Below are 27815 nucleotides of genomic sequence, written 5' to 3' on the forward strand. Positions count from 1 at the left end.
AAAAGTCTGTCAATTTCTCATCCGTAGTGACAGAGACGAAGATGGCGTTATTTTGGCTCCCTATACTCATTTACGTTGTAGTGAATCAACAAGGTTCATCACCTTCATGTTATCAAGGAAGATATCTATGAACAACATGCTATTTGCGGATGACATACTGGGAAACGAGGAAAAAGCACAAAAGAAGACCCAATCCAAAATGGACGAGAATATAATCAGTTCACCAGTAGTCTCTACAAGAGCAAATTCCATCTTTAAAATGGTGGAACCTGTTTCGATCTCTTACAGTAATTTGCCTTTGGTAAATCATTGAAATAAATTTAGTGTACGTGTGAGAGTCACTACACATCCTCAGGTTTCTAACGATTCTTATAGGAGATTCCTGAGATGTATGAATGAGTGCAAAAGCAATGGCTAACTTCAGACTATGGTACTTTAACCTCTCTCTCTTCTCTTCTTCATCTACATCTAGCAGTACTTGAGTAGTATCTGCAGAATAGCCTTCAAATCTCAGTTGCCATTCCATCTGGTGTATCATCTCGTAGATGCGTTTACATTGGGGGTGTGACATGTCTTGTGAAACAAACTTGTGCACTTCTCTGTTCACCTCAACCAAGCTACTTCCAGGTGTTTGTGCCAAGCGCTTGGAAGTCATTTCTGTTCTAATTCTTGCTACATTGTCCCATCTTTGAGCTTGCGCGTACATATTCGAAAGTACCACATAATCACTAGGATTATGGGTGTTCAGTTGGAACAGCTTGTTAGCTGCAATCTCCCCGATTTCAAGGTTTTTATGAATTCTGCAAGAACTAAGAAGGCTTCGCCATATGACGTCATTTGGGCTAATGGGCATGCCATTGATGAGCTTCATTGCTTCCTCTAGCTGTCCTGCTCTGCCCATGAGGTCTACCAGGCAACCATAGTGTTGAATTGTAGGTTGAATTTCATGCTCATACTTCATTCTGTTGAAACATTGGAGACCCTCCTCTACTAGGCCTGCATAATTACAAGCTCTTAGAACACCCACATGGACAACATCATCAGGTCTCAATCCTTCTCGAAACATTTCTGAATATAGCTCAAGAGCTTCTCTTCCATGTCCATGGATAGCAAGCCCACAGATCACCACAGTGTAAGACAGTTTATTCTTCTTGATCATCTTTTGGAATAAATTCAACCCTTTATCTAGGCACCCACATTTAACATACATGTCTATTAAGGAAGTCTCTACCACCATATTGAGCGCATTAATATTTCTCAACAAAAATCCATGGCAGCATCTTCCCAAATCAAGTGCACCTAAATGAGTGCAAGCAGAGAGAACACTAACTAATGTACTTTCTTCAGCCCTCAAACCCTCCTTTCTCATATCCCCAAAAAGCTTCAGACACTCACTCCACAAGCCTAAATTAGCATGAGCTGCAATTATGGCACTCCAAGAAGCAACACTCTTTTGATCCATTAATTGCTCAAAAACACCACAAGAGAGTTGTAGCTTACCACACTTGCCATACATGCTGATCAAACTGTTCTGCACAAAAACATCATCTTCAAGCCCAAGCTTAAAAACATGTCCCTGAATTTGCATCCCTTCCTCAATTGCTTCTAACCATGCACAAGCCTTGAGAACAACCGGGTAAGTGAAGTTGTCAGGTCCAACTCCTCTCTCAAGCATTTCACAGTAAACAAGCAATGCCTGATCCCAGTTTGAAGCCTTCACATGCCCTTTGATCATGGTGTTGCATACAAACGAACCCGGTTCCTCGATTTGATCGAAAATGGAGCAGGCATAGTCCATGCTTCCCCAAGCTGCGAGAGCACAAGTGGCCACAAGATTGCCTGCAACAAAAGAATCACAGATAACACCCAACTTGAGAATATGGGAATGGACTTGCTTGAGCTCCTCCATGTTCTTGCATCTCTTCAAAAGTGAGAAGCTTTCTTGCTCCTTCAACCTGAAATGGAGTTCATGGCTTCCTGGTTGATCTTTTGGGGGTAGCAAGAGATGGGTTTGGTGATTAAGGACTGCTGTCCCTGTCATCTGGTGATTATGCTCACCACCAACATCTTAAGCCAATAGGTTTTGCTGAATACATATCAACATTGACACCATCAAGTAATGGGACTAGACTTTAATTAGCATGTAACACCCAGCTGGGGTTTGAAGTGAAGTAGAGAGTTGGAAAATAAGAGCTTTGGATGCTGGTGAGGAAGGAGAAACAGTGCCGAGTGGATTTGAATGTTAGCCATGAGATTGGAATGGCAAATTCCAACCAGAAAGAAGTGTGTCAGAATATGGGATAAGTGTATTTGATAGGATGATGTCCTGCAAAGGGTAAGATATCATATCTCTTTCTTCTCCTTTATTTCAAAAGTGCCAATGTAAGAAGACTGGTCCTTATACTGAAGTTACGACGAAAACAAGGGAAACACGTTTCATCAGTAGTGCCATGGAGATGACAAGGGTTGAATTTGGAATGTAAATCACTTGTTCACCAAGTTAAATATTGGATCAAGTGGATAATTAAATTAGAGTCTGTTTATAGAAATTTGTAGATTTTATAATTTTTTGTATATAATATGTGATGGAAGATTTTTGTATCATTTAGTTTAGTTTTTCTTAATTTTTAAAAGAAATTCATAAGTCATATCCACCCTCACTAATATGATACATACCCTAAACCATACACGAAACTAGGGGAATTCATGACCAAGTAAAGATTAAGGTACAAAGTACTTAAAATAGAAAAAAAAAACTAAAACAAAAAAACTAAAACAAAAAAACTAGACACAACTATATACATGGCGGAGTTTCAGAAATAACAACAAAATAATATTACGTGGTTGATAGTTTTTGGGAAAATAATTATGTGGCTATGGTTTGGCAGATTATGGTGATACCTCTTCCGGGTTGACGTTATCGAGACTGCCCTTCATCCTTTATTCAAGTGCAATGTAATAGCAACCAGTTAGGTCTACCAAAGTTTCATTTCCGTTGTTTTGCATTGTTTTTCTTTGTATTTGGGGGTTTATTGTTAGTTCCCTCCTATCTTTTTCCTCTTATAAATATATATGGGTCTAAAGAGGCTATTTTGCCTCAATTTTACAACTATGAATCATCACTACCACCACATCAAAATCCAAAACTGCCTTTTCCCCATCGCTTTGCTAGGTTGACAATTCCCTCGGTTGAGTTATGTGATTATGTGTGCTCTTTTTTTTTGTCAATGGATAAACTTCATTAAAACCTGGACAAGCCAGTAAAGAAAGAACAACAACTGAAGAACGAGACTAAGGAAAAGAATATAACAAGAACAAAAGTTTAGAACAATGGAGGCCCTGTGAGACCATCACTTCTGAGAACATAAACAAAGGAGATAGGGGGTCTGCCAACCCAGTCCGAAGAGCTCAACCTCCCCATCGTAAGCTTTACCGCGGCATTCACCATGCAGTTCGCTTCCCTTGGAACCCAGTTCCACTCCATCAGAGAAAAACCTGCTGCCAACTACCTAGCCTTCTTAATCATCAAGCTAATTCTCCAATTACAGCCTGAGGAAGGGTTCATTAAAGCATCCATACCTCAAGACAATAACCATCCACCACAATTGAAGACAACTTAGCATGGACAGCCAATTGAAGGCCTCTGACCACAGCCTCAGCTTCAGCCTCCACCACCGAATTGTGAGAGCTAAGAAGGTTAGCACCAATAATTGACTCACCACTTTGACCTCTAATTATAATCTCCATCCCACTATTACTAATACCATTCTTCCAAGCAGCATCAACATTTAGTTTTACCAAAAAAAGGGGTGAGTGTGGCCTCCAATTCTTGCTAGCATCAGTAATGAGCCTAATTTCACTCGAATGTCCCTCTCTGCTTTCATGAGCCTTAGTCCAACTTGTAAAATTCCTCTTAATGTTGCAGATTGTTGCTATCGGATTTGGCACCACCTTTCTCATAACAGCGATGCATCTTTGGTTCCAAATTTCAAGAAGATGAAAATAAATCATCATGAAATTATCTCCATGATCACTGGAAAGAGAAGAGGTACACTTATAAACCACCAAGAGCCACTCATCAAGAGTTGCGATTTTTTTTTGTTGGCATATATCCTAGGGGACCTCCAAACTAGACATTAGAAGTCCAAGGGCATAGCAATAAACTATGCTCCACGGATTCCTCCTATTTACCACAAATACTACAAGTAGGCACTAGGACAATATTTCTCTTGTAAACATTTGAACCAGTTGCGAGGCTATTATCTCAAAGCTTTCTAGAGAAAATTTGAGACTTTTGGGGTAAATTTAGGCAACCAAATCAACTTCCAAACCTGTGTGTTGATGGAGTGAGAAGATGAGGCCTTAGAATTATCAAGCATCATTTTCTGCTCAGAGAAGGAGCCCTTTTTGCTTTTTGGCCACAAAAACACATCATTATCCCTTTCACCACCTATTGGCATAGCTTTGATGGCCTGAATATCACTCGCCTTTATAAACGACACATGATGCTCAATACTCCAGTTTTTATTATCATCATCAATAATCTTTTACACCGTTATCAGAATGAATCTATTGGAGGTGTTGATAGGGATGATTAGTCCACCACAATCATTCGGAACCCACCTATCCGACTAAACCTCGATGCTCTTGCCATTACCAACTCTCCACATTGCATTCTTGTCAATAGTTTCTCTTCCTACAAGAAGAGAATTCAAAATCCATGAAGGTTTGGAACCTTTTTTTGCCCTTAAGAAGCTGGAAGGAGGAAAATATCTTGCTTTCAAAATTATGCACCACAACGCATTTGGATTCTGAGCCAGACGCCAACATTGTTTACCAAGAAGTGTCTTGTTGTAAGCTTGCAGATTCTTAAACCCCATACCACCATCAAGCTTGTTTTTGCAGAGAGTATTCCAATTCTTCCAATGCACCTTGGTCTTTGAATCATTGAATCCTCACCAGAAGTTTGAGATATCCAAGTCAAGATCCTTACACAAGGAAATTGGAAGGAGAAAGATCGACATCAGATAAGCAGGGATGGCCATAGCAACTGCCTTGATCAAGACTTCTCTACCAGCTTGAGATAAGACATTAGCTCTCAATCCCTCTAGATTTTGTCCAACCCGCTCCCTAATATAGGCCATAGCATTATGTTTTAAGTTACCCCAGATTGTAGGCAAGCCGAGGTAAATCCCAAGTTGTGTTGTTGTTGGGATTTGAATAACTTCCTCAACCATACATCAGATCTCTATCAGAGTGTTCTTGGAGAAGAAGATGGAAGACTTTTGAAGATTTATGGCTTATCTAGAGGCAGCACAATACGTGTCAAGAATCTTTTTCAGTGCTCTACAATCATCAGTCGTGGCCTTAGTGAACAAGATTGTGTCATCCGCAAACATCAAGTGAGAAAACCCGGGCATGTAGGGCTCAATTTCATCGGCCTCATCTGCCGAGATATGTCGAGAGAGAACTTCCCCAATCAACAAAAAGAGGTAAGGAGAGAGTGGATCTCCTTGCCTTAGACCTCTGGAGGGACTAAACGAGCTACCTTGACTCCCATTGATAACGACTGAGAATGATACCGATGTGACCATCTTCATGACCAATCTAACCCAAGCAGCATCAAACCCAAACTTAAGCAGTGTCGCTTCCAAGAAATCTCATTCAACCCTATCATATGCCTTGTTCATTTCAAGCTTCAAACCCAAACTTAAGCAGCGTCGCTTCCAAGCAATCTCATTCAACCCTATCATATGCCTTGTTCATGTCAAGCTTCAAAACTACCTCAAAATCAATCTTCGATCTCTTTAGCTTGAGATAATGGTAGGCTTCATGAGCTAAAATCAAGTTGTCCTGGATTTGTCTTCTCACCAAGAAGGCATTTTGATGCTTAGAAATTAGGAAAGGGAGCAAACATTTCAATCTGTTGGCCAAGAGCTTGGATAATATCTTTACTGAGCTGTTACATAGGCTAATGGGCCTGTATTGCCCATATTTTCCGGATGTTGCACCTTCGGAATGAGCACAATGTTTGTTTTGCTAATGATATCCACTGAGTAATTCACATCCGAGAAAAAAGACACTGCCTTATTCACATTGTCACTCACCACCTCCCAGTACTATTTATAAAACAACCCTGGGAAGCCATCTGGTCCTGGCACCTTAAGATTGCCAAGCTGCTTGACAGTTAAGAAAACCTCCTCTGAGGTGAAAGGGCTTTGGAGGCCTGCATTCTGCTCGCTAGAAATCTGACCAGTAACAGCACTAAGGGACTCATTCCAATCCCTCGGACCATTAGTTGTGTAGAGCTGATTATAAAATTGCGTAAATGCCTCATTAATCTGATTGTCCCCATTTATCCAATTGCCATTGTCCAAGCAAATGTTGCTTACTCTATTTCTGCTGCGTCTGTATATGGTGGAAAGGTGGAAGAACTTAGTGTTTATATCACCTTCTAAGAGCCAGTTGATACGAGATCTTTGCTTCCAAAATGCTTCCTCCAACTTCCAGGCCACCTCAAGCTTCATAAGAATTGCTTTCTCCATCTCATGAGAACCCCCCGGGCCTGAACTCGACCGAATACCAGATAACTCCCAATTGAGAGAATCAATCATGCCCTTATTATTCAGATATTTATGTTTACTCCACCTCTTCAGGCTTACCCTACACTACTTCAAATTGTTCTCCCAACACAAGAAATGATCTTCTGAGCCATTACAGTTGCCGTGATCAGAGCCAAACACTCGGGGTCCTTGAGCCACTTCGCTTCAACCTTAAATGTTCTGGGACTTTTTTTTTCTTGAATTGAGAATAAAGAACAAGAGGACAATGGTTTGATCCCACTCTAGGATCATGCACGACGTGCACATTTGGCCAAACGCTCAGAAGCTCAGCATTGCCTATTTCACGATCCAACATTTCCCTTATCAACCCCTTATCCTCATCTCTTATGTTCTCCCATGTGAATCTCGGACCTGAGAATCTGCCAGCAGGTTATTATCCATGAAGTTCTTGAGGAATCGAATTCGATTCCAAGCCCAAGGGACACCCCCTCATTCTCAAAATTCAAAACAATTTCGTTAAAGTCTCCAACACAAATCCAACGCAAAGTATGAGTCAAAACCATATTCAGCACTGAGGACCAAAAAACCTACTTTCGGTCCTTATAAGGAGGGCCATAAAAGAAAGAAACTCGAATAGTAACATTCAAATTCCTAACTATAATGATAGTGTCAATAATATTTCTACTTTTTAAAAGTACCTCCACCTCAACCTCCGGCTTCCACCACAAAGCTAAACCTCCTGCCCCCGAAAGAGAGGGCTCAACTGTAACACCCTTAAAGAATTTGTATTGCCTCCGGAGATTGTTGGTGCGATACTTACTCTGCTTTATCTCACATAGGAAGATCACTGCAGGGGAATGAGATCTAACCAAATCCCACAATTTCCGAACTGTTATGGCACTTCCCAAACCTTGATAGTTCCAGGAAATTATTTGACTCATGGGTTTCGTGTGGCTATCGGCCAGCCACCACCACCCTGAATTGGGGATTGTCCTTTTAGTGAAACACTACCATTAACTGAATCCAAACCAGCTTCCGAGGAAACATCAACCACTGTAAACGACTTTTTGCTCCACTCTCTCGACTCAGCCCTTTTCCCTGCGCCACTTTTTAGTCTCTAAGTTTTGTGCAAGGTATTCGTTATCCACTCTCAAAAAATCTTTCTTACTATAGATATCGTTTATTTGTTACTCAAAAGTTCACGAAGATTGGCTTTATGATGAAGTTATGATGAAGTTACAGCTCATCTAGAATTGCGAGCGGCAATGAATTAGGAATTAAAAAAGTTTTAGGACACCCATATATACCTGATCTTTCCTTCCGCTACCGTATAGAAAAACTCTAATTGGGTGTTGTTGGGTTTACTAAACCAAGCATCGATCCATTGGTTCTATTGAAAGATGCAAGGCTCGTTTGGTTGTTAATGGCTTCACTCAAATGATAGGTATCAATTATCATGACACATTTCCCTCAACAACCAAAATTGTTTCTATTCGTTGCTTTTATTGTTGACTTCTTAGAATTGGTCTATCTATCAATTGTATATACCATCATTTTTCAAAAAATGTTTATAACAAACGGGCGTTCGAACTATAGATCTCCTATTATTAAAAATATCGGGGCAGAATTGAAGATTTTTTTTTGTTACAAGCAGAATTGAAGATTTTTGAGACATGAAATACAATTTCAAGTCCATTTTATAAAATTGTAATGGCAATAACATACAGGTACCTCTCTATTCTCTAAAAATGTACAACTCACAACTCACAGACGTGATGAAGGAGAAATGTCTTGGTCGCAACTCCGCCAACTCGTGGGTAGTTGACCATCGCCACTCATGACCTGCAAAAGAGCCTCTACCACTCGCTCACATTAGGCGCGTGGGGAAAATCCAAAGAATAGATCACCAGTCCCACGAGCCGAACTGTCTTCATTGTTTGGTGTCATTACTCACTAGGACGACTTATGTTGCTGTTGGAGGTTGGAGAACATAAGCAAAAGGAGAAGATAAATGCCAGTTTCAGATTAGATACAACCTTAGCAGATCCCCACCCCCCTTTTCCTCTCTAAATCTTCCTGTGTTTCATGGGAGCTCCTCACTCTCATTCAACAACTCACATCAGCTAAAGCTTTACTGGATTTACAGAAGAAGAAGAATAAGAAGAAAGGTTTAACCTTTTGATCATTTTTGAGCACAGAAAGCAAAATGCTTGGTTGGTTTTGAGCACAGATTCCCTTTCATCTTGTCTCTGTCAAGGTATTTGACTTTCTCACTCCCTAAAGCTCTCAGCTTTGTTGTTTTTCCTTCTGAAAAAAATGGCGTTTGTTTTGGGTTCCATTAGTAGGGTTGTATACTATTTTGATTTTCCGGTGAGCAATCTATTTGTGTTTGAATCAGTCTTGGGTGTGCTAAGATTTTGTTTTTCTATTTGCAGTTTCTGTTGACTCTTTGATTTTTCCAGCAATTTGGACCACTTGATAAATTGAAAAGCTCTGCTTTATGGTCTCAAGCTTTAACAATTTGTAGTTATTCCCAAGTTAGGTGCTTGTTTTTGACTGGAATTTGATCCAATCTTTGATGGGTTATGTTGGGTTTTGCTTGAATGTTTTCATTGGACTCTGAGAAAGTTTGAATTTGGTGGCATTCAATTTTTGCGTTTGGTTCAACTCGTTGATTTATTTCATAATTAAAATAGTTTCAAAGGATGACCATTCGATTGTGGCTGCTGCAAGACTATTACTTGTTCTGAGCTCAATCTTATCATCAGGTGAACAGTGAAATATTCAACTGGTGCATCAAGTGTTTTGGTGATGGTATTAGCTGTGCTTCTATATGAGGATTAAGTATTACGTAGTTCTTGTAAATCTTTAGTTGGAGAATATAGAGCATAGTTGTATGGTTTTGGGGGATTATTGTCTGACGCCGTGGTTGAGAGGATAGAAAGAATTTTGAAATAGAGGAGGAAATGGAGCAAATGGAGGGAGATAACTGGAGGGAATTGGTGAAGAAGATGCTCCCACCAGGTGCATCTCTTCCTGATGATGTTTCTGATCTTGATTACTCCATTGCTATGGAGTATGAGGGCCCTCCTGTCGGTTATGATGTACCTAGGGTTGAGCCTGTTGATGTTAATTCACATGCAATTCCAACTGCAGAACCACTGTCTGAATCACAAAGATCGATTATCAATATGGGTCCACCGGTTATTGAGCCAATTCCTCTGCCAATGTCTCGTATTGCTGGTGTTACAAGTTCCCATAATCAAAGTCCAAGGGTATCAGGAAGCTCAGAGTCTGTAGTGTCTGTCTTGCAAAACCCCGACTTTTCTTCAGCATCACCATCAGCTTCTCCAGGCTCAGTTCATAATCCTCCAAGTATTCCACCCAATCAAGTCGCTAATGAAGTGAAGCGAGGTCCAGTGGTCACATTCAATACTGTTGATAGGTCTCAAAAGAAAGAGGTTGATGTAGAGAAGCCAGTGTTTACACCTTATGTTCCAGTTCCAAGGGATAAGAAGAAGAAGAAAAGTAGAGTCTGCTACCGGTGCCGAAAAGGAAAGTGGGAAACCAAAGAGTCATGCCTGGTTTGCGACGCCAAGTATTGCAGTAATTGTGTGCTTAGGGCAATGGGTTCAATGCCTGAAGGGCGTAAGTGTGTGACATGCATCAGTCAGCCAATTGATGAATCAAAACGGTTGAAATTGGGTAAACAGTCGAGGGTATTGTCCAGATTGCTTAGTCCCTTGGAAGTCAAGCAGATAATGAAAGCAGAGAAAGAATGTGCTGCGAATCAGCTACGGCCTGAGCAGCTGATAGTAAATGGAGTTCCATTAAAACCAGAAGAGATGGCTGAATTACTTGGATGCCCTTTACCTCCACGGAAGGTGAAACCTGGTAGATACTGGTATGACAAAGAATCTGGTCTCTGGGGAAAGGTGAGTGCAAAAGAACTCTTTTCCAACTTCTGGAATACAAAAAATAAGGTACTGTTATGAATCTCCTTGAACATCCTAACTTTTGTGATTTGGCAGGAGGGAGAAAAACCAGATAGAATCATAAGTTCGAACTTAAATTTTACTGGGAAACTTAGCTCTGAAGCAAGCAACGGAAACACTGAAGTTTATATGAATGGTCGAGAAATTACAAAACTTGAGTTGAGGGTGCTTAAGGTAAGCACTCAGGCTTTGTTGGAAGAACTATTTATTCTAATTATGTTATAAAATCTGACGTGTAGCCTTGTGGTACAGCACTAGGCACTAGGTTTGAGTGAATAAGCCCTTATACTGTACTATGATTTTGTGAATGTGATGGTCCCTTTCAGATGAGTATGCTGGTTCTGTAATTGTTTCATAATATAGTCGTAGTCTCTTTGATATTATACTATGACTCAGTTACCATGTCCATATGCCACTTAACTTTTGAGATGGATGTTATGTAATGCTTCTTGGGTCATAAGAAAACTCAGGACTATCTAATCAGTCGTCCATAATAATGAAAGTTTTGTGGGACATATCTGGTTCTTCTTGGAAAAATAAAATTCAGTAAAGCCATATCACCCCATAGGTATTTTGAGCCTCAATTTTATTTATTTATTTTATTATGTTTTCTAGCTGATCATTTATTACAAGTGTAGTTGAAGACCTTGCTTCATCCTTGTTTAATTTGATTTTCTACTCCTTGTGTAATTATTATACTATGCAATTGCCAAGTCTTTGGTACATGCAGACATGTATTAAAATAATTAAATGCAAGAAGGGAACAATGTTGTTGTAGGAAGGTGTCACAATTTGAATCGCATGAAATATGACATCTAAAAGATTTTGGAAATATTAGATATCTTAATCATACATTTGTAGTTAATTATGTAAAAAGGATTTGAGAACTTATGTCTGGGCCTCAACCATAGGTCTTGGAAGCACTGACTTTAGTTGCTGTACCTTTATATCAGGTCTTGTGTTATTATGTCTTTATTGCTTTTGTTGCAGTGATCCGATGTCTCTTCAATTATATATTTTTGTATTAACTGTTAGGTGGCAAGTGTGCAATGTCCACGTGACACCCATTTTTGGGTCTATGATGATGGTCGTTATGAGGAAGAAGGTCAGAACAATATCAGAGGAAACATTTGGGAAAAGGTATGCAATGGAAAACTCATCTGATTTTTCTCAGTTCCTATATTCAATCATGCATTCTTCAACACTGTTTTTGCTTATTGCAAACAGGCTAGAACTCGGTTTGTCTGTAGCCTGTTCTCTTTGCCTGTGCCACATGGTCAACCTCATGGACCAAGAGATGAGGCTAGCAATCATACCATTGTTCCAAATTATCTGGAGCAGAAAAAAACTCAGAAGCTTCTTCTTCTTGGTCTTCCAGGTTCTGGAACAAGCACTATCTTCAAGCAGGTACAGCCTTATGTTATAGCTTCACGTTTCTCTGTCCGTTTAAAATTTCATATCTTGGGGTCTAAAAATAGTGTCTCTCTGCACAAAACATTGACCAATACTGGCTATCTGTTTATGGTCAATGTCTATTGTCTAGGGAGGTCTGAAGTTGGTCCTTTACTTTTAGAAAAGACAATCTGTTTCATTGAGGTTCACCACACTCTGGCCGTTTGGTACTTAGTCAAGACCACTAATTGATCTCTTAATTGAGAAGCATTCCTGGAGAATTATCTGTGTTTCCTTTAATGGCATTTCTAATGGAATTGCACAAGTCTCCAGTTCTTCATTGCTAAGTTAGGTTACTAGTTATGCTCATTATTTTCTTGTGATCACTGGATAGGCGAAGTTCTTGTATGGGAACAAGTTCACTGCAGAAGAGGTCCAGGATATAAAGTTGATGATCCAAAGTAACATGTACAAATATCTAAGCATTCTGCTCGATGGAAGGGAGCGGTTTGAAGAGGAGGCTTTGTCTCGGATGGGTGCAAGTGCTTCCCATGATCAAAACAAAGCAGCAGGTATTTGCATACATTTTCTCAATGCTACCTCAAATTTCTACTACATATTGAATTAGTCCATAAGAACTATGTCTTCCTAAGTTAAAAATTGCAGCCTGAGTTGCAAAGCAATACTGCTTATCTATGTTGTTTGTACTGTTATGTAAAGTCAAGTAGTAATTTCAACTATGGTAATTTCTACGACAATCCAATTTATTGAATCTTGGATTGGGTGAATCGTCATAAATTTTAAAAGTTTTAGTGATACCAACAGGGAGAAAGTGCAAAGAGAAGCTCAATTTGTTGCAAGTGTCAGAAGTGCAGGGCATTAGCGTAAACTTGCATAGTCTCAAACTGCCATGATGAGTTAGATTGTTGTACAATTTCACTTGTTGGTTGGCAAATCATTCAATAAAATATATGTTCTTTTCAACAGACCAATTTTTGAATTTCCAATTTGTCTCATACAAATTAGTTCTCCTAGTGTCTTGCATCATATCTGATGCTATTCTACTGCCTATAGTCATCAGTTGGATCTATGGATGTAGATTTCACTTGTTTCATCATTACTGCCATTCCTTCTAAAAAATAGTTCTACATATGAGTTTAGTATAAAAATAGCAGTTAATACGATATCAGAGTTTCACCCAAATGCAGATGTACCAAAAGCAATTATGTTTAGTAGACTCAGGTATATGCTAGAGTTATCCACTACCGCAAGAGAAGTTGATACACATTATCCAAAAAAAAATAGAGAAGTCGATACATGGCAGTACATTGTTAAATACAGCAGTTTCACCGAAATGAATTATGTTTACAATAGTGTATGATACTGATTGCGTTCATTTTCAGGTAGTGAGGTTGATAGTGATGATACTTGTCAATGTATCTACTCCATCAACCCAAGGTTGAAGCATTTCTCTGACTGGCTTCTTGACATTATTGCGACTGGAGATTTAGATGCATTTTTTCCTGCTGCAACACGTGAGTATGCTCCATTAGTTGAAGAGGTGTGGAAGGATCCTGCTATTCAGGAAACATATAAAAGAAAAGATGAGCTTCATTTTCTCCCAGAGGTTGCAGAATACTTTTTAAGCCAGGTTTGAATCTTCAAACTTTTGCAGTAAGACAAACTTCAGTGTTACGTAGATCTTACTGCTGGTATTTTGTTAACTTTCTATTGATAAGAAACATAAACGTGTAATCTGAATATAAGTGAGATATAATCCCATTTCTTGAGTCTGTGTTTTGGGACACATGGGAGGTATGGACCTGCACCAGTCATTTGTCAAACTGATTCTTGTGTGAAAGGTCATGGATGAAAATTTGAACACTTAGACAAATATGTGACCACCAAATACCAAGTATTTATACGCAGCTACCCTAAAAAATTAGTATATTGTAAATGGCGTTAGTGAGTTTACTATGGTTGGAGTTTCATGGGAGTTAGATTTATTATCTATAGTTGATTTGGCAAACAATATTTTTTTATGTGGGTTACATTTGAATATAACAGCAAGGTTTTGACTTCCCAGAGAACAAGAATTTGAATGTGCTAACTAGTACTGAACATATTGGAGGCAAATGTGATGATATATATGATGTGAAGCGTGACATACTTATACGATACTAATGTGATATATATTATTCCTTGGAATTGGACATTAATGAAAATTACCATTTAAAAGATGCAGAAGGATATGAAGTGTTAATTGTCTAAACTATGCTGTCATATTTCTTCCAGGCTGTTGAGGTATCTAGCAATGAGTATGAACCATCAGAACGAGACATACTATATGCTGAAGGGGTCACTCAAGGAAATGGCTTGGCTTTCATTGAATTCTCTCTCGATGATCGAAGTCCAATGTCTGAAACCTATACAGAAAATCCGGAAGCTCCACCACCACCGCTTAACAAGTAATGCCATCTTACTGTACTATGTCTGATAATCTATGAAGCTTCATTTTAAGCTCCCCATTTGAAATAAGTACCTCTCTTTTACTCCTCCCACCCACCGCTTGCCACTTGAGCTAAGACTCAACTATATACACTTTGTTCCGTTATTACTCGAAAATGGAAGTACACAATATTTATCCAGGGCAATGAGTCCATTACTTAATAGTTTCAAGTCGGTTATTATTGTCTCACCAATAGATGTTTAATATGCAATTTTACTCCCTGTGTCTAATTTACCAGATACCAACTCATAAGGGTTAATGCCAAGGGGATGAATGAAGGGTGTAAGTGGGTGGAAATGTTTGAAGACGTGCGAGTGGTAGTGTTTTGTGTTGCTCTTAGTGATTATGATCAGATGTGGGTTTCCCCAGACAGCAGTGGGAGCGGATCATTGCTTCAAAATAAGATTGAACAAAGCAAGGAGCTATTTGAGACTATGGTCAGACACCCTTGCTTTAAAGATACCCCTTTTGTTTTGGTACTAAACAAGTATGATCTCTTTGAGGACAAGGTCAATCAGGTGCCATTAAGTACTTGTGAATGGTTCTATGATTTTAGTCCATTGAAGCCGCACCACAATAACCAGTCACTGGCCCAGCAAGCTTACTTTTATGTTGCAATGAAGTTCAAAGACCTTTATGCTTCCATCACTGGTCGAAAGCTTTTTGTGTGGCAGGCTCGGGCAAGGGACCGAGTGACAGTCTATGAGGGATTCAAGTACATACGAGAGGTTCTCAAGTGGGATGAGGAGAAGGAGGCGACCTACTATGGCGGACCAGAGGATTCATTTTACAGTACTGATATGAGCTCCTCGCCATATATCAGGCAAGAGTAATGTACCAGTAAGATTATATTTGTATGTGCTCTAGAATTAAATGTCAGATTGGGGCTACATATGGAAATAAGATTGTGTATTTTCTTCTGTAAGCAATTGCATTCATATATTGAAAGGGGTTGTTCAGCTTGGTTTCACATTGTTCATGCAACACTTTCTAGGTCAATGAGTGCCTGTAGCATTTTTGAGCTATTTGCATTTTAGTAAAAGTGGCCATTTTTTTCTCCGACATCACCAATCTCATAAAACTAGTGACATCTGAACACGTGACATTGATATAATATTGATTACGGAAAAAACATGGTATTCTCAAGTATATATCAACAGTGAACACTTGATGCATTCCGTTTTGTAAATACATCGGCTGCTTTGTAGTCAAGGACAAGGTTCTGAGATTATTCAGGTTCAGGTTGCCTTTGTCTTTTGGTGACTCCTCAAGTGCCTTGCAAAATGCAATGTTTAAGACCTGCAGTTGCAGCAGCTGGCAAATGGAGTTGTGAAGCTTTCTAATCTGTTTGTTGCTATATTATCGGACGCTATCAATTTACTCAATTTTCCAATAGAATTTTGCATCTCCTCAGAATTGAACCCACTCAGATTTAACACGAGTATACTTGAACCTCAAGATGCATTTCCTTACTATTTATTTTTTTAATTTTTTTTAAAGAACTTACTACCCGTTAATTGATGATCGTCTCTTCATATGGAAATAAACTGGTGCGCAATTTGTTCTGCTCGAGCATGAAAATGGGGACTTTGTCAAGTCCTTGACATTTTCTGAATGTGCATGCAACACGGTCTGGGTCTTAAATCTGAATGTGCCGCACTAGCATTTCTGAACCATAGAGGAATTCCCTCTTCTGCATGTGTTTTTGAACGTGTCGGTACTAATGCAAAATAATCAACACAATTCATTGGCAACCTTGAAATATTACGCCCATTACGTACTATAGTCTAATTAATAACTATTTTGACGTCGATGCCTAAGCTTGATCTTTCTGGAAACTGTTTAAGGTATTGAGTTTTGGTTTTCCATATTTGTACAAAATTAATGGAAGCAACTAGTGGTGAGAATTAATATGCTGCAAAGAGGGAAAGATAGCTCCTGGGCTCCCAGCCATTCATAGATATAATTATATTAACATGCTGGCATATTAGCAATTCTGACTTTGCTGTAATTAAGCTGCTGAGAAAGTAATACAAGAAAGCTATGATGATATTATGGATTCCTGTTTCTAGGGATTGGAAGATCTTTTCTGTACATGGTGATATAGCACAAAATCACGGCACATAGGAACTATCTCTATTTGAAGTTCAATTTTTATACAACCTGATAAATCATTTGGTTGATAGATTGCGAATTTGAGTAAGATCACAACTAGTTTCAAATCATTAGAAACACGGTATTCTTCACTCTACTTAGTATTTTCCATATGTACGTATGGTAGTAAAAAGAATCGGATATTTTTTAACTGAGGGCTGGAACCCAGTCTAGCTGGGGGGTTAGGCCCTCACACCCATATATTACTTTTTGAATTTTACAAAAAGAAAAAGAAAAAGGGAGAACAGGATGCTCAACCCCGTCCAAGTTACATGAATTGATCCTCATTGTGATCAATGTAAAAATGAATGAATGCCAACTGATAACTAAAATGCCATGGAACTAAAATCTAAGAGGCCATCACTCCCGTCGCCAACTTCCACGCTATTCAGTTGATCATCATTCAGTAGATCTTCAAGGAAAGACTCGCTCCAACCTTCGCTAGCAAGAAGTTCACTCAAATTCCCACCATAGACGTCATTGACATCCCTTTCTGTCATGAGATCAAATTCATCTCCCATTTGCTGCTCCATATTTCCATCATTGTGGGAGTCAAGGCCACTCATTACTATTCCATTAGCACCAAAGGTTGGCATATTAGGAAAATTCTGTCCCAAGTTTTCTTCAGTTGGGAGTTGTTGCATTCCCAAATCCTCATTCCCTTGCAAAGCAACATGTGGCTCATCTTCTAATGGTGCTGGTCCGGCTTCTTGTTCAGCTTCTGATGGGGACGCTTGGTTGTACCATTGTTCTATGTCGGCCCACTCGAACGATGGTGCTGCCACAATATCATCTTGCGGCTTGGTTGAGCAAGGGAGATCACGACGTCGCCGCTTCTCTTGCGGCTCCTCAACTACCGACGCGGGATCGCTATTCAGATTACTCTCTCCATCTTCATCGTCAACACAGTCCTCCAATATCTTCTCTTTTTGTTCCCTTTTTCTCTTCTTTTCTGGGAGTTCATCATTTTTCCTAAGTAAACAAAGAACATAGTCGTTCTTGTTCACTTGTTTCTTGGCAAAGAGTTCAAACTCGTACATGATCCAGCGACCATGATGCACAGATCCCTCGTTCCGGTAGGTGTAGGTTTTCTTGAAACCAAGAAGGGTGGAGGTTGGCATCTGATTCTCATCAAGAAGATACACGTTCTTGGCTCCGTTTTGGCCTTTCCAAGTACCACTTCCAACTTTCCGACATGCACGCGAGCCTTTTGCACTCGCCTTCTTCTTCTGGGTAAAGAAGTACAGATCTTTGTACTTCCTCAAGTCATTCGCCCTTCTTGCTTCGAACCTTTCCCATATCATCCATGGTTCTTGATCGCCATAAAGATCCAACTCGCAAACAAGGGATTCTTTGCCGGGTACTTCCTTCCCTTCCACCTTGGGCTTGAGGTAGTACAAGAGAAGCTCGTCCTCCATGGGGCAAAACCTTTGGCCAGGCAGAAGCGCATGATCCTCCATGAATGGATAACTGAGTTCTTTCGGCTAGGGTTTGTGTGAGTTCTTTCGGCTAGGGTTTTTGTGATCTTTGTTTTGGGATTTGTTCTGCGTAGAACGTAAAACTGAACGAAGAATGGGTAGATGGTAATCGAAAAAAAGAAGATATACGGGAGATCTGAAGCTAAACAATTGAACGTGCAATAGGGTGAAATTTTAGAAACGACGGCGATTGTGGTCTGGGAGATGGATTTATAGAAACTTAGTATCTTGAAGACGAAGAAACTTAGGATACAGGTACGGTGGAACAATCAAGTAATTAATAAATTGGCGGCGGTAACTACACCCACATGTACAGTTTTACTCTAGAAATTAGGGTTTTGAACTTATAGCAAGTAATAATTAACTAGGGGACTATCAGCAGTAACAGCCCACAATTAGTAGGTACGTATTTATTTACCTTACGACAATTACTGTTAGATATTTGATGTCCATCACTCCCTAATGCTACTCTTTTTTTTCTTCATCTTTTATTTAATGAATTGCTCACTATGAGTGGCGGAACCTCAGAAAAAATTTCGAAGGAGTCAAATTTACTGAAGCTACAAAAAAATCGATAGGAACTTAAAAAAGAATGGGTATATCAGCATACCATTCAGAAGAGTTGTTTTCTCTCCAGTATCCTTGTATTGTCGAAAGCACCGGAACAAACGAAATAGATAAGGCAACACAAGAACCAAAGGAATTGCAACAGAGTGACTGCCACAAACTGAATCAGCTTCAATCCATGCTATAGTGGCAACCTGCAATGCTTGCATAAGTTTTCTTAACAAAAAAGAAGAAAGTAGGACCAGTATCTCTATGATAAAAAACATAAGAAAGTGATTCTGAAAAAGGAGAAACTGCCACAAAACAACTAAACCGTTCAATTGAAAGACGTACAATTTTAAAACATGAGTATATATACAAGATCCTCATCACTTGGCTGAATCTTTTCATGACACACATTTCTCAAAATGCAAAAGAGAGAAACTTGTTTTCTGGATCCAGCTCCTGCATTAGTTCCTCTACTCGTCTACCTTTTACAAAGGTATTCAGCTCAGTGTAGGATACATATATACTTCTACCTACTGTGTAGATTGTCATTTTAAATCTTTTATGTATTATGAACAAAAAATCATATAATTAAACAAGTTCATCCATATGAACACGCACAGTAATTTCAGCAAAAATCAAATTAAAAGCAAACAGAAATGTTTCAATCACTCACTAACACAAATCACTACACATATCTATCAATTCAAAACGCTAATTATCATTACAGGTGCATAAATCCACCACCAAATCCAGTGTTAAAAGCTAAGAAAAGCATCAAATTAGACACAGTGAAATGGAATACAAGAACGGAAATTAAAAGCAGAATTCTCAGCAATTGTAACGCCGGAAAGCATATCGAAGAGAAGAGGTGGAGATCTAGGTAAAGGTGGAGTAACTGCCCGGTTGGGGACTACAACAGTCTTCTTCTCTTCCTCTTCCTCTTTAAGAAAAAAAACACAAATGTTAAGGAAAATTACTAATTATGCCGGGAGGGGGGGGGCAATTTAATCTAAAATGTACTATTAATTATATTATTAACACTTAATTAAGGGGATAAAAACTTTTGCCGGAGGGGCCATGCACCACTCTGGCCTCCAAGAGGTTCCGCCACTGCTCACTATGTTGAAGATTGTCAAATAAAAATATTAAAAAATGAAAGGGTTAACCAACCATCTGGAACAAGTTCTCCAAATCATGTTGGTTTTCGCTTCATGGTGAGTTGAGAAGGCATGAATACAATTTGTTATCTAATGTGTTTCATCACTTCACGGATCAGAGAGCGCCAATAGATCACGCGGTATCTAAAGAAAACCGCCCAAATAAAAGTTTCATAGCAATGCTATAGGGTAAACAGCTGTCTTTCAATTTGAACACACGTTACGGTATCTAAGAAAATTTGAACATAAAAGGTAAACAGCCGTTTTTCAATTTGATCACCATGCCTCTAGGCATGCTACTGTAAAATGGAATTAGTCCCAAGTGAAGTACATGAGGAAAATGATTTCAGGAAAACGCAACATACAAAAGTAGGTCCAGGTGCTCAAGCAAATGAGACTAATGTTTCCTTTGGCCGCCTTGCAAATTTTTACCCCCCACTTTTTCCTAAGGAATGTTACACTAGGACATCACTCACGATGCAACAAGATCAGGTGTTTCAGCCTCGATAGATAACAAAGCCGTATGCACTTTTTCCAACCAACCATCCAACCGATCACGCACAGATTTAATCTGTGGAATTCCCAAAACTCTTGGCTGCACCCATGAAACATGGACGGTTCCCTCAACTTGGTCAATGATTCCCTCAATCAGATGAACCTGCAGTAACAATGTCCTTTAATTACTCAACACACCCTATTACATAAACTTTTAACTTATGCACAATAATAACTAAAAAAACCTGTCCAAAAGGACCACACCAATTTATTTCAGCAATAATCATTAAAAAAATTGCTGAAGCAATATGAAATTCCAGATAACAGTAACTAGAGAAATGCCTCCATAGATGGACAATAAACAAGCAAAGACAACCAAATCCACATTATTATTTACCTTAATGTATACTGACACAACACACTTGGATATTTCCTAAACCAAAAATAAAATGAATTCGAAATTACCAGAAACCTTTCTAGTGCTACAAAAATAGTATGACTTCATCTTTTATGAACATCCTTTTCCACCAAAAAGGTCAAAACATGTGAAGATAGTCATGTTTCGTGTTAAAGATGTTCGGGTCATTGGTAGTGTACAACCAGACTCGAGTTCAGGAATCCATTTTGACAGTTATGTCTTTCTCAAGGTCTTATAGATAAATTCTGGTGAAGTAACCTATAGACTACCAAAACATACAGTTGCTGTCTTATTTGGCAAACAAGCACATGCTGTCTTACATGGTCTCTACCCAACCTCAGTTCACAATGACGTAATTGACTATTGTTCCTTCAAGTTGAGGAATTCAATTTTCAAACACTAAATATCAATGCAAATGACTACATCAAAATAATATCTCACATATATACTACAATATATACACATAACTACACCCTAAAATTTAGAGATTAGAAATTTATCCAGTTTTATGATTCTGTAAAAAATTATTAATGTATAGCCAGTCCTAATAACATGAAACCTAGGTATATTAGGTGTGCATGCCTAATAACGATACTCATGTCTACTAACTTAAAATTACTATCCCCCAGTTAAAACTCTGTTTTCAAATATATAATGAAAACTTGGGCATACGATTCTTCATTTGAGTACTGTTGCCAAATGTGACTAGGCAGAGTACTTCAAAGTGGAGCTATAATTTTAATAAGGACTTGAGAAAGAAATGAATGCACTGTCCAAATTTCAAGTAAAAAGAGACTCACAGAAAGGCTCTTCACAAGAAGATGTTCCACATCCTCAATCGAAAGTTTTGTACGCTCTGCAATGATACTCAAAGGTATAGTTCGATCTTCCGATGGTCGGCTGCAATGAAGCACAAGATTAGTGTTTTAGTAATGTAGAACACGGAAAAAATCATTTCCACCTTTCTTTTTATCAGATTGCAAGAAAAAATAAAGACAATCTAGACTGTACAAACCTGAAAATAATTTCCATCAAGCACAAAATGTTGATCTTTTCCAAAAGCTTCTTCTCATTCTCAACTAGTGCCGGTTGAGCACTCAGAGCAGCATTGTGCACACGGCATAACTCTTGATAACGACCTAAATCACCAGAGTTGAATGCTTGAAGAATATAGTAAAGCCACTCTACCTTTGTCCCTAGAAGACTCTTAATCTGCAGAGTTATTCAATAACAAAATCAAAAGTCTTTTAAATGAAAGAAAATACAAATTAGAAGCATAAAATCCACTTTTCAGAACAGTTCCATGTTATATGCACATATCATCATGAGTTCACAAGCAGATACTATTAGATAACCCCAATGCTTCCCAATTTTCTATAGTAGTAATTCATAATCAACAGTAATCTGTAATTTTAGCTCTCTTTGTTTTTCCTGAAAATCAAAGAAGCGACCCCAAGCTACTGACTATGCAGTGTAAATCAAATCATCATTGATATCAAGCTACAAATCTGTTATTTTAGGTTGAAACACACAGGGAAGTGCTTCTAATAGTTCGAATGTGATATGACTGATATCATGATATTAGGTGCAATAATTTTGAAGTATAATAAAGAAACCACCTTCATCTTTATTCGGAAAAGCGTAAGGGTATTGGAAGTTCAGAACATAAGAAGCAAGTTAATATGAAAGGAAAAACAATTGGAAAATTTATCTTACAATAGGATGGGCAAGTAGCTCTCCAAAGTTGTAGATATTATCTCCCAGGAGCGCAGAAAGGGACAGATCAAATGCCAAATCCTATTATACCAAGAAATCAAAGGTGAAAATTCACGACATGAGATACAGAAGCAAAGTGTGCAACACTTGGAAGTTAAATTAAATAAACCATACAAGATATAAGTTTTACCAACAGCAAATCTGTAACCTAATAACAATCATTTCAATACACATATAAACCACATAAGAGATGCAAATCAATCTTGAAAGAAATCTTTAATTGACATTGGCTTGAAGATGGTCCACATTCAAGACAACATCCAAACTACGACTCTGAACTCTACAAATGTTCAATTACCATTTTCCCAACTGGCTTCAAAACTTTAAACAAGTTATAGGAAAAAAATAATGGCGTCATCTTCTCTTTTCTACAAGCTAAAGTATGACGCGTAAATTTCATAATCCAAGACTAAAGAGTTATATCCATGGGAAAACCCTCATTTCACATTTTGGCCCCTTGGTTAACCAACTCAAACTCTCAAAGTATGGTTACCATATTAATACATCTTTTCATACTGACCTTAACATTATTGATATTTCAGTATTACAAAAACATCAAAAGGTAGACAAACTGGATCTTAGCTGTTTCTAAACATCTTGGAGGACTTGGGCATGCAATACCTTCAAACTATAATACTCTAAGAACATACTATAATACTCTAAGAACATACCAAGCACACAGAACTTCCCTGAGAGTACTCATGCATCTATATGATTAACTAAACATGAATTTTTTTTACAATGTATTTGGGAAAAAATGCAGGTACTTAGACTTGAGAAACCATTCATCCAGGTGTCAACCTAAAGATTAATAGTTTCTCAATAGCATACCATCAACATACTGACAGATTGGAATATCTAGGAATAACTGAAGAACATGGTTCATCTACATGGACATAAAACCTTACCAGCTTAAATGAATCTGAGAGAGACTCCACTGATGTGTATGCTAGATAAAGAAGAGCACTCTTGTAGAACTCAGCAAATTCCTGGCGGAACTTATAGTATTGAGATGATACCCAGTAATAACTGGCATAAACAGATGGATCAATGTCAGTCATACTGTCCAGTGTGCTCTTTCCATCTTCTAGAAGCTTTTTGCACTCCTTCTGGTCCTGTTGCTCAAGTTTGATTATTGCTATTTGCATCTTGATGTAAAGGATTGGTTCCTCAATCCGTTGCTCTTTAGTGGCTTGCAACTTCTCAATCACCCCTTCAAGGTAATTGATAGCAGATTCTTTCTCTGGATACTGACGAGACACAATAACTGCAAAATGTGCAAGCTTCAGAAGGTTGATTTTGGTCTCGAAGTCTGTGATGAAGTTGTGATATAACTGTATCAGAGCATCGCCAGCCTGATATAGTGTTACGAAAACAAGTCAGGTACAGATAGGAGAATGCGCAGAACAAAATATTATTAAATTACCAACTGGAAAGACTTCCGTGTCTAGACAAGAAGAACCTAGGAACACATGCATTTGCACATCACTCACTAGCAACAAAACTTCCATTTTACTATTAAGCAAATCATCTACAGCATGATCCATCAAAAACCCAATAACACAAAAACCTTGGAAAGTGAAGTTAATGATGAGAAATAACAAGTTTGGAATAATTGATCTCATAGTTCTGATCAAAGTTAAGAGTTTAAAAGAAGTAATAGATAAAATGAAACCCTAATACAATTAGACTTTACATATCACAATGCAGGCCTGATCAGGCAAGTGTAACAATTAAAATCCTAATAACACACCCATAAGCTATTGTCATGTGCTATACTTAGAACCCAAATAGTATAAAATGCAATCAATACTACCTAAGAGTCTTTCTGATAGCGGCCAGGATAAGGTAGCCTACCAAGTTTAACACATGTTCCCAACTAATTCAAGAGTCCTCAAACTAATTTCATCTGTTTCATACCTAAAAGAGTGTTCCTGATACTTTTCATACTCATTTTCCCAAGTAGAATAAAATGTTCCCAAAATTACTTTCATTTGTCACTTACAGTGGCAAATAAGAAATGGAGACAATCTCCTTCACATTATCAAACAGTTGGGTCTAGTTTCATATGCTGGACTCCTTTGGAACTCCATATATTACACCGAGAACCGCAATAAAAGTATACCACAGGGACAGTTAAGTCAATGAAATGACTACGAAAGTAAACTAGGATCCAAAAAATTGAAAGAGAAATGTTTAAACATCAAATTCCGATTCATTTGTGCTCCATTTCATTCAAATTCACCAACTTTGAACTAGAGTTTCACTCAACCAATGCCGAAACGATCGAACCTTTCACACCACACAATTCAAAAACGACACGAGAGCCGATCTGAAACCCAAGCTAAAAACAAATCTCAACACCCTAATTGCCATTTCACAATCCCAAACACACAATAAACCCTAATTTCAGCTCTAAACCCTAGCAAACCTATCCAATTTCCGAAACCTTAACAAGCCCAGAGTAGCTGGGCGGTCGCAGTGAAGCAAGAGATAAAACTCTAAGAAGTAGAGGTGGAGAAAGAAGGGGACCTGAAAGACGGCGAGAGCAACGAACTGCTCGAGCTTGAGAGTGAGCTGGTGCCACAGCTTCTTCTGGTACAGATCTGCAAGGGAATTGTACCATTCGGCGAGCTCCGGGTGCGCGTTGCGCGAGGATTCTAGGTATTGCAGAGCGGCCATGGCTGTGATTCAGAGAGAGAGAGAGAGAGAGAGAGAGAGAGAGAGAGAGAGAGAGTGGTGTTAGGCCTTGTTTGGTTTTTATATATTTATACTGCTTCCATTAAAAAAACGACGCCTTGTTCGGAAAGAAAAGAATTCTGGATAATCTTCTGGGCCGGGTCGGGTGTCGGATCCAGTCTCGAACACTATGCCCGGTTTTGTAAATTTTACCAAAACCATTACTAGAATTAATTATTTATTATACATCTGATGTATGTTATATATTTCACATCTAACGGTTGACAATTAATATTATTTTTCTAATCCCTATTACAAAATATTTTCTAATACACTGTACCGCAAAAGTTAATTGATGTGAGATGTATATTAAAATTTTCCTCAAGGGATAATTCAACAAACGGTATCCCAACTATTAGTTATTTTAACTTTTAGTACCTCACATTTGAAAACTATCGCATTGGTACCTCAAGTTTCTATTTCAAGTTAATTTTAGTTCATTATGTCAATTAACAACGTTAGTGGCTTTATTTCCTACCAATTTTTAAAGACATTTTTGTCACTTTATTTTCCACTGATTTCACTTAGTTTATAGCCAACATTTTATACCATTCAAATTAACCAATTTTTATATAAGCATTTTCTTTTGCTTTTGAAACATTTAAATGTCTATGAATCCATGATAGAGTTTTTGAGCATATTATTATAACAATATGGTTGTTGGTTGATGGACATATACAATATGAAATATATGTTGGTTTATTTTATAATTACGAACTTTAGTTTGTTTGTAATAGTTGTGGTAAATGAATAATGCTTATTAATTTTATAATGAAATGATGTGAATTAATTAACTTAGTTTAAAAAAATAGAAGTTAAAATTGGAGGAAAATGAAAGATGAAATCGAAAAAATTATGAAGTCACGAAAATGTCCTTAAAAATTAGTGGGAAATGAAGCCACAAACAGTGTTAATTGATGGAATGAACTAAAATTAGGCTGAAATAGAAACTTAAGGTACCAATGATTTTCAAATATAAAGTACTAAAAGTTATAATGAATTACGGTACTTCTCCCTTTTCTTAATTTGGAACTTCAGTTTGAATGTAAAGTACGGATACATGCCTGTTTAATTCTAGGACATGTCTAAGAGATAATTAAATAGACACTTTGTCTGAAAGGTTGGTAAAGTAGAATTGTACAACTAAAACATGAACTATGATGTACCTTCAGCTATAGGGAGAATTAATAGAATAAAACTACAGGAGAATAATTAAAGTAGCAGCAAAAATACTATGATCTACGAAACTGAATACTCTTTTATCTTTTTGAACTATATGGAGAGGTGTGATCTTGTGTATATTCTGCCAATGAAATCTTATGGAATACTTATAAGTTATACCTCAAAGAATTGCATGCAGACATCTCAAAACTAAGAATAATAATCAACCTTGCCCGTCCTTATATTATCTATTTGTCACACTTTCATTTTTTCCAATATCAGGGCAATGAATTAACTACATACATAAGGAGTAAACGATACCATGTACATATACTGTTTCAGAAGCAACTTTTTATGATAACTTGGGAAATCAATAATAATGAATAAAAATGGAAAGGAATGGAAAAAATAATCAAAATTAAATGCATAGAGATTTATTTGACCGGTTGGATAACATTTATCGTGCAATCTCATTTCAAAATCATCTGATAATTTGTTTCACCAAGTCTTAAAATTGTTTTAAATTGATATAAGGAATATATCTCATTTTTGTATCAATTATTCCTAAAAATATAATAGATATTATTCAAATTAAATAGAAAGGAAATATAATATAATAGAATAATAATGAATAAAAATGAAAAGGAAAACAAAATAGATATATTCAAATGAAATGCATAGAGCTTCATTTGAGGAGTTGGAAGATATTTATTGTGCAATTTCATTTCAAAATCATCTAATGATTTGTTTTCCATTGATTAGGAATATATCTCTCTCTTTTTTTCGAATGAAGAATATCTCAATTTTGTATCAATTAGTCCTGAAAATAAGAGAAAAAAAGTGCAGATTACTGTGTGTAATATTTAAAATGTGACTTAGCTAGTGCACTGGCCTAATTGGAAACTATAATGACGAATAAAAGCCTACTATTCGAACATCGTAATATCCATAAGGCACGACGTACCGATAATGTTAAAAAAAAACTCTAGTTACTAAAAATTAGAATTTAAAGAATGAGACTTGTCTCATGGTAAAAATTTACAAAATCTAGTTCACTTGCTCTTGGAATATATACCGTATATATGCACTCAGATGCACTCTCCAACTTAGAATGGCCGGCTACGTACATGCATGCCAGTTATGCAAATCTTCCTATTAAACCCTAGAGCACATTACATTATATATATAATGCCCTTCTTTAAAGCTCTAACATCACTGATGCTGGCTGGATTCTCTACAAATCATACCAACAAAAACCCCAATCCAGATATGAGTACTCAATGTGATGATCAGATGGCTAATTCGAAGCTCTTCCTCCTCTTCTTCTTCCAAACCCCAGCCCTTCTATCTCTACGCCTTAATATTTTCTCTATTGCTACTGCTCCTCGTTTCATCTTCCGAACTGAACGTTATCAATTCCGAC

The 27815-nt window shown here is 37.8% G+C and overlaps 5 protein-coding genes across 5 annotated transcripts; 1 reads left to right on the forward strand and 4 right to left on the reverse strand.

The window, feature by feature from the left end:
• Window positions 1-213: 213 nt before the first annotated feature.
• On the reverse strand, window positions 214-2262 carry LOC126794718 (pentatricopeptide repeat-containing protein At1g31920). Its single transcript, XM_050521486.1, has one exon. It carries the CDS (start codon window positions 2039-2041, stop codon window positions 221-223), a length of 1821 nt encoding a protein of 606 aa, XP_050377443.1. The 5' UTR covers window positions 2042-2262; the 3' UTR covers window positions 214-220.
• Window positions 2263-3564: 1302 nt separating this feature from the next.
• Window positions 3565-6614, reverse strand: LOC126795560 (uncharacterized). Its single transcript, XM_050522374.1, has 7 exons — window positions 6136-6614; window positions 5323-5607; window positions 5055-5130; window positions 4638-4937; window positions 4332-4487; window positions 4131-4183; window positions 3565-4033 (listed from the first exon to the last, which is right to left on the reverse strand). Exons 1-7 carry the CDS (start codon window positions 6612-6614, stop codon window positions 3565-3567), a joined length of 1818 nt encoding a protein of 605 aa, XP_050378331.1.
• Window positions 6615-8197: 1583 nt separating this feature from the next.
• Window positions 8198-15429, forward strand: LOC126794000 (extra-large guanine nucleotide-binding protein 3). The gene is made up of 9 exons (XM_050520644.1): window positions 8198-8820; window positions 9332-10498; window positions 10595-10732; window positions 11594-11698; window positions 11786-11965; window positions 12345-12522; window positions 13354-13601; window positions 14246-14418; window positions 14698-15429. The coding sequence occupies exons 2-9, from the start codon at window positions 9530-9532 to the stop codon at window positions 15290-15292; spliced, it is 2586 nt and encodes an 861-aa protein (XP_050376601.1). The 5' UTR covers window positions 8198-8820; window positions 9332-9529; the 3' UTR covers window positions 15293-15429.
• A 1510-nt stretch (window positions 15430-16939) lies between these two features.
• LOC126795561 (NAC domain-containing protein 72-like) lies at window positions 16940-18073 on the reverse strand. Its single transcript, XM_050522375.1, has one exon. The coding sequence runs from the start codon at window positions 18071-18073 to the stop codon at window positions 16940-16942; it is 1134 nt and encodes a 377-aa protein (XP_050378332.1).
• A 1913-nt stretch (window positions 18074-19986) lies between these two features.
• On the reverse strand, window positions 19987-25216 carry LOC126794011 (26S proteasome non-ATPase regulatory subunit 13 homolog B). The gene is made up of 6 exons (XM_050520653.1): window positions 25025-25216; window positions 23401-23847; window positions 22433-22513; window positions 21732-21928; window positions 21517-21616; window positions 19987-20461 (listed from the first exon to the last, which is right to left on the reverse strand). Exons 1-6 carry the CDS (start codon window positions 25172-25174, stop codon window positions 20276-20278), a joined length of 1161 nt encoding a protein of 386 aa, XP_050376610.1. The 5' UTR covers window positions 25175-25216; the 3' UTR covers window positions 19987-20275.
• Between the last annotated feature and the right edge of the window lie 2599 nt (window positions 25217-27815).

Source organism: Argentina anserina, chromosome 5 (assembly GCF_933775445.1).
Source record: "Argentina anserina chromosome 5, drPotAnse1.1, whole genome shotgun sequence".
Taxonomy (NCBI): domain Eukaryota; kingdom Viridiplantae; phylum Streptophyta; class Magnoliopsida; order Rosales; family Rosaceae; genus Argentina; species Argentina anserina.

Coding starts and splice junctions, on each gene's coding strand:
- LOC126794718 (XM_050521486.1), bottom strand. CDS start 2,041: ATGACAGGGACAGCAGTCCTTAATCACCAAACCCATCTCTTGCTACCC.
- LOC126795560 (XM_050522374.1), bottom strand. CDS start 6,614: ATGATTGATTCTCTCAATTGGGAGTTATCTGGTATTCGGTCGAGTTCA. Junction 5,131..5,322: donor CTGAAAAAGATTCTTGACAC/GTATTGTGCTGC, acceptor GGCCTATATTAG/GGAGCGGGTTGGACAAAATC. Junction 4,938..5,054: donor GTAGAGAAGTCTTGATCAAG/GCAGTTGCTATG, acceptor AATGATTCAAAG/ACCAAGGTGCATTGGAAGAA.
- LOC126794000 (XM_050520644.1), top strand. CDS start 9,530: ATGGAGCAAATGGAGGGAGATAACTGGAGGGAATTGGTGAAGAAGATG. Junction 12,523..13,353: donor TGATCAAAACAAAGCAGCAG/GTATTTGCATAC, acceptor GTTCATTTTCAG/GTAGTGAGGTTGATAGTGAT. Junction 13,602..14,245: donor CAGAATACTTTTTAAGCCAG/GTTTGAATCTTC, acceptor TATTTCTTCCAG/GCTGTTGAGGTATCTAGCAA.
- LOC126795561 (XM_050522375.1), bottom strand. CDS start 18,073: ATGGAGGATCATGCGCTTCTGCCTGGCCAAAGGTTTTGCCCCATGGAG.
- LOC126794011 (XM_050520653.1), bottom strand. CDS start 25,174: ATGGCCGCTCTGCAATACCTAGAATCCTCGCGCAACGCGCACCCGGAG. Junction 21,929..22,432: donor AGCTACTTGCCCATCCTATT/GTAAGATAAATT, acceptor ATAACTCTGCAG/ATTAAGAGTCTTCTAGGGAC. Junction 21,617..21,731: donor TTGATGGAAATTATTTTCAG/GTTTGTACAGTC, acceptor GCTTCATTGCAG/CCGACCATCGGAAGATCGAA.